At 39.3% G+C, this 10121-nt stretch overlaps 2 protein-coding genes across 2 annotated transcripts; both read right to left on the bottom strand.

The window, feature by feature from the left end:
* Positions 1–993: 993 nt before the first annotated feature.
* On the bottom strand, positions 994–3724 carry LOC110948825 (diamine acetyltransferase 1). The gene is made up of 6 exons (XM_022190552.2): positions 2450–3724; positions 2287–2338; positions 2096–2176; positions 1913–2014; positions 1733–1773; positions 994–1621 (listed from the first exon to the last, which is right to left on the bottom strand). Exons 1-6 carry the CDS (start codon positions 2513–2515, stop codon positions 1454–1456), a joined length of 510 nt encoding a protein of 169 aa, XP_022046244.1. The 5' UTR covers positions 2516–3724; the 3' UTR covers positions 994–1453.
* A 113-nt stretch (positions 3725–3837) lies between these two features.
* prdx4 (peroxiredoxin 4) lies at positions 3838–10004 on the bottom strand. The gene is made up of 7 exons (XM_022190551.2): positions 9713–10004; positions 7845–7962; positions 7644–7760; positions 7332–7454; positions 6896–7026; positions 6701–6735; positions 3838–3960 (listed from the first exon to the last, which is right to left on the bottom strand). Exons 1-7 carry the CDS (start codon positions 9903–9905, stop codon positions 3910–3912), a joined length of 768 nt encoding a protein of 255 aa, XP_022046243.1. The 5' UTR covers positions 9906–10004; the 3' UTR covers positions 3838–3909.
* Positions 10005–10121: the final 117 nt, after the last annotated feature.

Below are 10121 nucleotides of genomic sequence, written 5' to 3'. Positions count from 1 at the left end.
GAGCAGACAACATTTAAACAAACCGCTCACTAGTTTGCAGCCAAACACCTCATCACTGCCGGAGTTTCATCCTCTGAGTGGAAAACAGCCGTTTCTTCTCAACTACTCAGCTAATTTGACTCTTTAAATTCTCATATATGTTGCTTCTTGTCAAAATGAACTATTTCCAATAAAATCACAAGTTAACTACTGAGCAAAAACGCAGAAATAAAGTTAATGAAGTGCTATGTTTTTATTTTTTAAACACCAGAGGCAGCTAGACAATCTATTCACATTTACCTAGCAATTACCAATATGCTATACTTTTACTCAATAATAGACAAGGTGGCAACAAATTATTTTCTCCATTAGTTTGATTCATTGATTTAATTGTTCTCTATAAGATGTCAAAAATGGAGAGAAATGTTGATAAGTAAGTCCTTAAATATCCTGTTTTGTCTACATCCCAAAAATATTCAGTTCATGTTCATTGAGGAATAAAAAAATCTGAATATTTTCAATTTTAAGAAGCTGGAAGTTTGACATCTAATTTATTGGTAGTTGCAGCTTCAGTGGCATAATACATTTGATTTAGTATGAGTATTTACTTATGGAATAATAAATTTCAGTTTACTGTATTTTGCTTTGCACAAGGAAAATCTTTTAGCTGTGTTTATGAGACATTACATAGTGATTATCTACCTGTTATCAGCTGCTCAATTGGTTTTAATTTATCTAACTGTATGTAAACATTAGAATTCTGCTTACATATTAATCTGTAATAGTAGTTCAATAACATTAATTTGCAGTATTACAACATGCCCCTGTGAGGAACCGCTCTGCTTCACAATATTTTTAAAACAAGACATTTACGTGTACATTTTGGTACTTTTTACCTTAACTTAATTAAATGGCCTGAACATTTTCAGCACTGATTCCAGGCTGCTCACACATGAAGATTGTCTTGTAATACTGAAGTCAATGTTTATTACCATATTCCATCTGAGTCAGAAGTTAGATTAAAAATGTTTGGATTTATTGAAATACATGGAAAATATGGTTCAGAATAATTAATTAACAAAATCACCTCCACAAATAGATTTTCATCCCAGAAATCAAGAACCAAAAAAGACTCACAAGATGACACAGGGCTTTGTGATGATTAGTTACAAAGCAGGAAAAAAAAAATCTAAAGTCATTTTTGTCAGTGTTTTCCTTTTACAGGTCCCTAAACATTATTCAAGTGAGAAATATTTCCATACAATTACTGCATTATTCCAAAATCTCGGTGTTCGCTAACTGAACAGCAGAGTTCAGTCTAACTTTCAGATCACAGCAGAAATGTTTTATTATCAAAGGTAACAGTTGCCTGGTAAAAAGATTTATTAAGCAAGTGCCAAGCTTTTGACCAAACAGAACAAAATTAATGCAATCACATCGTCAACAATCATTGCAGGTTAATGAACAGCAAACTCTATTTGGAAGTCATCTTCAGCAGGTCGGCCTTCTCGATCTCAAAGAGACGCCAGCCTTCCTCAGAGGAGAGATCAGCAGCACCTCTTCTCTTGTAGAACTCGATCGACTTGGTGTTGTTTTCTGCTACGATGAAATGCATGCTGCTACATCGAGTCTTCACTGCCGTCTAGGGAAAGCATAAAGACATAAAATAGAATTGCATGTGAAGCATTGATGCAGCTGTCCTTAAGGTGAATCTGTAAGCATAAAAGAATAAATTGTACATTTCAAACTATACCTCACTAAGTCTTTTCAGGATATCTGAGCCGATGCCAAGACCTGGTGAGACAAAATGCACAGACAGCAATTAAAAGACTAACTGGCAACGACAATAAAAAAAAACCTTCAATGTTGCAAAACCTCTGTAAATTATTAACTTTTAGTGCCATCATATAACATTTAATGTCAACAGCCTTACCCCGAAACTCTTGCATGATAAAGAAGTCTTCCAAGTAGAGCAGCTTCCCAATCCAAGGGTCATACGTGAAGTAATACATTGCAAAGCCAATCACAGTGTACCCTGGAAGAGAACACCGTGAGTTAAACTTTAATAAGATAAATAGTTCTTGAGAAATATGACTTTTTTGGTTTTCATTTTTACCTTCTGAGCTCTGCTCTTTTGGTACTTCAGCAACCAAGCAGTGGTAGAACGGATGATCTCCAAAACCATCTTCAAGTAATTCTAGAAGTGGGACATTGACTTTATATGACTCTGTGAAGGCTGCAAATGTTTTTTTGAAAATCCACATTGAAATATTACAGCTCAGCGTAAACTGAGGTAAATTACAGCACCTTTTTCTGTCAGTATCACTTTCTCTTCCATCTCTTCAAATTTCGCAAGTTCCTAAAATGCAGAAAGTAAGAAAGCCAATGAAGTTAACTTTAAAGTACAAGTATTGTGCAATTTAGTCTTCCCAGCTATTAAAGTAATAGTGTTTTTTTACATCCGCCTTACCTTTATGAGTCGCAAGATATCGGACACGTCCTTTGGTTCAGCCCTGCGTAATATAAAACTGGCCATTTTCTTTTTTTACCCTTTTTCCCTTTGCTTACTAGTCCTCTGAAATTGAACAAAAGCAAAATTTGTTTCTTCATTCGCTCCTCAGGAGTTTACCCCCCGACAATGAATAAAGACAACCAGCATAAACAGAATTGGGTCGGCCTCGTCGCAGAGTGGTTCTGCAGCCTCAGAAACCTCCCTTTTATCTGTTCCCAGAGGAGGCAGAGCTGTACGTTAATCCATATATAGACAAGCAGACTCTTTACATCCGGTTTCTTTATCGTTAAGCTCATTACTGTCCTTCATTAGAACGCAGTTTAAAAGGTAAATATTAACCAGACCTAAAAAAAACAACACATGACCAGTGCACATAATGTTTGTCAAGCTGAAGAAAGAAAAACTCATACTTCAAATGAGTTATTTAGTTGTTACACAAATACAACCTTTAAGAAAAAGCAAGGTTTTCTGCAGTTGGTCACGTGTTTCTGTTCTGCAAACATTCAGACACTTTCAAACTGTCACTTGCATAAATTAGAACAACAGACTTTTATTGATGTGTTGATTGCCTCAGGTATATGTGTTGTATAAGGTTTGTGTACCTCCAAAGAAGTGAACAAGGAAGTTGAGTTGGAACATTATGGCCACGAATGAGCAGCGAAAAAATTAATTCTTGATGCAGCAGCTTATTTTAAGCAACTGAGTTTTGTTGCTCAATGGCAACTTGTCTGCTGCTGCAAACAAAGCACAAACCTACTGTGCAAGCTTGAAGACTTTCTTTTCAAAAAAGTTGTTCAATTTGTACACAAGTTGTTCAGGACTCTACCTGTTTGGAGCATGTTCACGTGAATCCGTACTCAAATGGCAGATTTTCTTTCTCAGAAATAGAACACTGTAGCTTTCTCTACAGTCTCTCACCATGAACATGTTGTTTGACACATGCACTGTTTTTCACATACAAATGGCTCAGCCGCACCTGAGGTGACAGTGAAGTTAAATATACACTGCAGTGAGATGCTTGCCATTGCAAACTTACTTAATTTTTTGAGTAAACACTTGAGGAAACTTGGCCTAAAGTTAGTTTCCAAAAATTAAGAAACTCTTCTGTGGTAACAGTGTATTTACATTCTAGACATTACAATTCTTTTTTGACCTGTGCAATAAGTTACTACTGACGAGCATTTAGCAGCCAGCCACTGGGTGACTTTCAATGACAGCTGTTCTTTCCCACAGTGATGACAGCTTTGAAACTTTCTGTCCTAAAGAAGACGAAAGGTGAGAGCTAAATGTCCCATGTCCTGTAGTGACTCAGTCAGATGAATTTAAACGACCAGACAGACAAAAGCTTACGAAAACACATTTTATTTGAACTTTCAGTAAGTTCTGGATTTCACAGACTGGGAAAACAGAAGCACAGATCAGTTCAGTTTATCAAAATACTTCAGCTTGCCTGAAGGGTCTGGAATGATCTGTGGGAAAGAAACCATTAAATTCAGTAACACAAAACACACCAGGCACTAGAAAGACACTAGAATATGATACAAACTGGGCTGTGACTAAAGTAGGCTCCTGATAACAAACCAGTCAGCTATAAAGTGTGTTTCAAGGATCACTAATAGGTTCATAATGAGAAAACATTCTTTAAAGATTAACAGTGTAGACCAAGCTGAACTTTCATAAACATAAAAACTGTCCTGTGTGGACACACCTTTAGTCAAGCCAGGTTCAGGGCAGTCATCCATTAACTCATTTGCGAAATGTAAACTTATTTTTGCAACACAGATTGAGATAGCATGTCATTTATCTAGACCTAGATAGACAAAGAATTTACAAAGAAATGATACCCTATCACACCACTTTCCCACCAGCTCAAACTCGGTGCTAATTCTGGTTCAGTGTTAGTTTGTAAACCTTTTAAGAACCAGTTTTGTGTTCCACAGATTAGAGAGAAAATATCAGAGCCACATCATTATACAGTGGGTACAGAAAGCATTCAGACTCCTTGAAATTTTTCACTCTCTGTGTCATTGAAGCCATTTGCCAAAATCAAAAAAGTTCATTTTATTTCTCATTAATGTACACTCAGCACCCCATCTTGACAGAAAAAAACAGAAATGTAGAAATTTTTGCAAATTTATTAAAAAAGAAAAACTGAAATATCACATGGTCATAAGTATTCAGACCCTGTGCTCAGTATTGAGTAGAAGCACCCTTTTCAGCGAGTACAGCCACGAGTCTTCTTGGGAATGATGCAACAAGTTTTTCACACCTGGATTTGGGGATCCTCTGCCATTCTTCCTTGCAGATCCTCTCCAGTTCTGTCAGGTTGGATGGTGAACGTTGGTGGACAGACATTTTGAGGTCTCTCCAGAGATGCTCAATTGGGTTTAGGTCAGGGCTCTGGCTGGGCCAGTCAAGAACGGTCAGAGTTGTTCTGAAGCCCCTTCTTTGTTATTTTAGCTGTGTGCTTAGGGTCATTGTCCTGTTGAAAGGTGAACCTTGGGCCCAGTCTGAGGTCCTGAGCGCTCTGGAAGAGGTTTTCCTCCAGGATATCTCTGTACTTGGCTGCATTCATCCTTCCTTCAATTGCAACCAGTCGTCCTGTCCCTGCAGCTGAAAAACACCCCCACAACATGATGCTCCCACCACGTTTCACTGAAGGGATTGTATTGGGCAGGTGATGAGCAGTGCCTGGTTTTCTCCACACATACCGCTTAGAATTAACACCAAAAAGTTCAGTCTTGGTCTCATCAGACCAGAGAATCTCATTTCTCATAGTCTGGGAGTCCTTCATGTGTTTTTAGGCAAACTCTATGCGGCTTTCATGTGTCTTGCACTGAGGAGAGGCTTCCATCGGGCCACTCTGCCATAAAGCCCCGACTGGTGGAGGGCTGCAGTGATAGTTGACTTTGTGGAACTTTCTCCTATCTCCCGACTGCATCTCTGGAGCTCAGCCACAGTGATCTTTGGGTTCTTCTTTACCTCTCTCACCAAGGCTCTTTTCCCACCAGTGCTCAGTGTGGCTGGACGGCCAGGTCTAGGAAGAGTTGTGGTCGTCCCAAACTTCTTCCATTTGAGGATTATGGAGGCCACTGTGCTCTTAGGAACCTTGAGTGCTGCAGAAATTCTTTTGTAACCTTGGCCAGATCTGTGCCTTGCCAAAATTCTGTTTCTGAGCTCCTTGGGCAGTTCCTTCCACCTCATGATTCTCATTTGCTCTGACATGCACTGTGAGCTGTAAGGTCTTATATAGACAGGTGTGTACCTTTCCTAATCAATTCCAATCAGTTTAATTAAACACAGCTGGACTCCAATAAAGAAGCAGAACCATCTTGAGGAGGATCAGAAGAAAAGAACAGCATGTGAGTTAAATATGAATGTCGCTGCAAAGGGTCTGAATACTTCTGACCATGTGATATTTCAGTTTTTCTTTTTTAATAAATTTGCAAAAATTTCTACATTTCGGTTTTTTCTGTCAAGATGGGGTGCTGAGAGTACATTAATGAGAAATAAAATGAACTTTTTTGATTTTGGCAAATGGCTACAATGACAGAGTGAAAAATTTCAAGGGGTCTGAATACTTTCCGTACCTACTGTACGTCTGTTTTAAAAGTTGATTTCACTGTTAAAACTCCCTCCAGTTTATTTGGTTGAGGAACGGAGTACAAGGAGAGAGTTTGTCTCTTCCATACAATCACTGCTGGAGGCAGATGAAGTCATTATTTGCCTCATTTTCCCTGCCGCTCAATGACTAGTACCGCAGTGTAACAATGCTGTTTCAAACAGCAATCTGTGTTTGTGAACACCCCTCTGTTTGCCGGCATTTATACTTGCAACATCACTTATAAATGCAAGCTGGCAATGTTACAATATCGAATCAGTGGGAAAATTAGACTCTGGTTAATCCTTTTTCAACTGTTTTAGTTGGTTTTGGTAGCAATGATGAACACATTTACAGCCGTTGTCATAAGCAGTTCTTGGTTCTAGAGCAGCAAAGCACCGTTGTCACTCTGGAACCAGTTTTCCAGGATGATAGTCGGCTCCTTGGCAGTTCAAACATGGTGAACGGCATCAAAATTAGACACTGGTTCTAAACCATCTCTTCTACTACCGTGGTGGAAAAGGAGCATCTGAAATCTTCTTTCTACTAAAAGACAACACTAGTTAGTGATCAAGCACCTGACCCTATCAACAACAAGAGATACTTACTGTGTCACTGCCTGGCTTCCATCCTGCGGGACACACTGTGAAAAACATGATGCAATTCCAGTCAGCACTTTAAGAAAAACAGCTCAAAGAATCACTGACAAGTGCGATGTTACTCCACTTGAGAAAAGTAAATGAATTTTAGCTGTTAATATAACTGAATCTGTGCATGAATTAAATGAAATCTGCTTCCTGTACCTTCTCCGTGTTTGTCTGTATACTGGAAGGCCTGAACCAGCCGCAGAGTCTCATCCACAGATCTGCCCACTGGAAGGTCATTCATGGTGATCTGCCTCAGGATGCCTTTGTCATCGATGATGAAGAGACCCCTGAGAGAAACATGGACAGGTGGCACTAGAGCATTACTTACTGCTTCATTTCTCTCTTCATGTCCACATGGTTATTTAAATGGCCAGTTAGGGAAAACTTAACTTAAGTTTTTTCTCTAAACTGTAAAGACATCAAAAGATGATGATATCTGCACAGTTTCTCATACCGACTCCAATACTTTGTCTGCATTTATTTAAAGTTTCATTACAGTGATATATAATGAAACATGTTTCTTTACGTTGAGATGCCTGTAAACCTTTGGTAATGGCTAAAAATATAAATAAATATAAACGTGAAACTCAACCTCAGTGTGTGTCCCTGGTCCTCAAGGTAGACTCCATAGTCTTTTGAAATCTGGTGAGTGAGGTCAGACAACAGAGGGATTTTCATTTGACCAAGTCCACCCTGCTTTCTTGGGGTACTGATCCTGTTAAAAACAAAAAATGGTAGAAAAAAAAAAAGTGTTGTTGGAAACTTGATCAAAATGGTTCACACTGGTTAAAAAGTACATACAAAAGGTGAAATTAGACAACAACAATGCCTGGATGCGTTATTGTTCGTTTGATCTTTGGCTAGAACAGCACTGTGTTGGTGTAACTGGGGACAGTGATCTTACCAGGCCAGATGGGTGAACTGGGAGTCCACTGAGCAGGCGACCACCTCAGTATTGATGGCACGAAACTCATGTACACGATCGCTGAATGCAATGATCTCAGTGGGGCAGACAAATGTGCTACAAAAAAACAACAACAACACACATTTACATATGAACATCCTCTGAGTGATTATGCAATTTGCGCCTCAGATGGTAACTTACAAGTCCAGGGGATAGAAGAAGAAGACGAGGTATTTGCCCTGGTAGTCTGACAGCTTCGTCTCCTTGAATTCTCCATTAATAACAGCTGTTCCCTCCCAGTGTGGCGCAGGCTTTGAAACTTAATTGAGAAGAAAAAAAAAGTATAATGAGTGCAATTTTAAAGCATCCTTGACAGACATTTTGTTGTTGCTAACAATGATTTGACTCAAATGTAATTTAGCAAAAATGTACAAGGAAAAAAATAAACTTTTGTCTCCCCTTTGTGGCAGTGAGGGTAATTACACAAACGCCTTTCAGAAACTTTCGTTTTTTCTTCAGCTCTGGCAAACTAATCATGGCTGTTTGATGTAAAACTCATCACTACCAAGGAACCAGATGGCAGATCTAGATCTCTGATGTATGGTGAGACACAGAGAGATTTGCCTGGAGCTGATTTTCACTGTGTGAAATTGTTTAGCTTAAATGTAGCACATGTTTATTTGTCATACTCCAGCTTTAATACCAACATACGTTGTGGCATCAACCTTTGATGCCACAACGTATGTAGAGACGCATATATCTATATCGTACTGCACAGAAGGATTCTAGCAGACACTTCTGAAGGTTTACTTTACATCTTTAGCTTTATTTTTATTGTGTGTAATGTCCAGATTTACAGTTTTGTTCTGCATTGCTGTATTGCTCAGTATAATAAATGGCAGAACAGTACAGTATTTATGCCTGAATGCTCTATATAAAGTTTTGTAACATTTTTTCATGTCTTTATATATATATATATATATATATATATATATATATATATATATACACCTTGTGCAGAATCTGCAGAGGTAATAAAGTCTCTTCCTGTACGGTGTGCCAATGTGATAAACCAAATACATAAATCCGAGCTGCTCTTGCTCTATATCTGTGTAGGTTTCCAGTCTGCAGGGTTTCTTCAGGGTCTGAATGGGCGTTTAAGGACGTAATCATGCAAGATAGAACACATGATTGGTCCACGTACACAAACAACATCAGGGAAATGTTACCTTATTTGGCAGAAATCTGCATTTTTCTCTTTCATCTCATCTTTTAATACACAAAAATGCCTACAAGATGCAAGTAAATAGCATTAATATAATAAAATGAATAAAACTGGCTAAAAAAAGTCTGACTTTTGTGATGGTGATTGTCTTTTGGCCTTTATTGCTGGTAAAAATATGTTGTAGGTGGGCACCAAAAAAGTTCCTTTGTGCAGGAAAAACCCTGGATGTGTCATTATTTATTTAAAGTGAAGAAAAAACTAGTGTAACAAGCATGGGGGGGACAGTAGCTTGAAAACTAGACACCGTGACCAGGGGTAAAGTCTAACAGCTCATGATTCCATATGGCAGAATAAATCCTGCAGTAGTGGAAAAAGTACAGAGACCATAAGCAATAATGGACTGAAACGCTGATTGTGAGGCCTCATGGATGACTTTTTATGCATGCTTTCTGGTGGTAAAGTGCATGTGTAATTTAGTTTAGCTGCAAGTGTCATCAGGTCTGTCTTTGGACTGGCTTGGTGCTGTGCCATACTGCAGGTCATGTGTCAGTTAGAGGGCGGAGAGAATCCAGAGAACCTCATGGAATGACGTGTCCTACTAGCATCACATTTAAAGTTGAGCATAAAAATGCAAGTGGCACTAAATCCTTCAAACTATCAGCTGAGAATGAAACTATGAGACATAGCTGGTCTAACAAAAGGCTGCAGGCTGTTGTCCTGACAGCAGCAGCGACACCACGGAGCTGCAGCTGTCAGGAAGGAGGAACAAAAAAAAATCACTGCTCACTTTGATCATGCTAATATTAATATGCAACCACATGACGAAATCGCGACAGAAACTCACTCTTGGCTTTGCTGAGGTGCAGGGAATGGTCTGACACGGGCACACGGAAAGCTTCTCCGGGATAGACGTGTCCTCCCGCGTAGTTGTGACACTGAGAGTTTTTCGCTTCCTCTGCAGATGTGAGGACGGTGAGGAGCAGCGCGGCGACGCACAGCAGCTCCTTCTTTACAACACTGTGGAAAAGAGCCTCCATGGTGCTGTTCTTTGAGACCACTGACTGGGAATGTGTATCAGACTTTAGGCAGGTACGGAGCCTTCCCTCTTCCTTGTCCTCTTCTTCTTCATTCAGGTTTTCCTGTAGCTGGAGTCCCCTACTGCCATCTTCTGGAGCTAATTAGCTCTCAGTGCGCACATGCATTCTCCAAATTCCAGCTTTCAGCAATGACTTGGTACACACGTAATCTTAATG

Source organism: Acanthochromis polyacanthus, chromosome 17 (assembly GCF_021347895.1).
Source record: "Acanthochromis polyacanthus isolate Apoly-LR-REF ecotype Palm Island chromosome 17, KAUST_Apoly_ChrSc, whole genome shotgun sequence".
In the NCBI taxonomy this organism is placed as follows: Eukaryota; Metazoa; Chordata; class Actinopteri; family Pomacentridae; genus Acanthochromis; species Acanthochromis polyacanthus.
The sequence above is the reverse complement of the archived record's forward strand: the minus strand, read 5'-3'. Positions and strand labels throughout refer to the sequence as shown.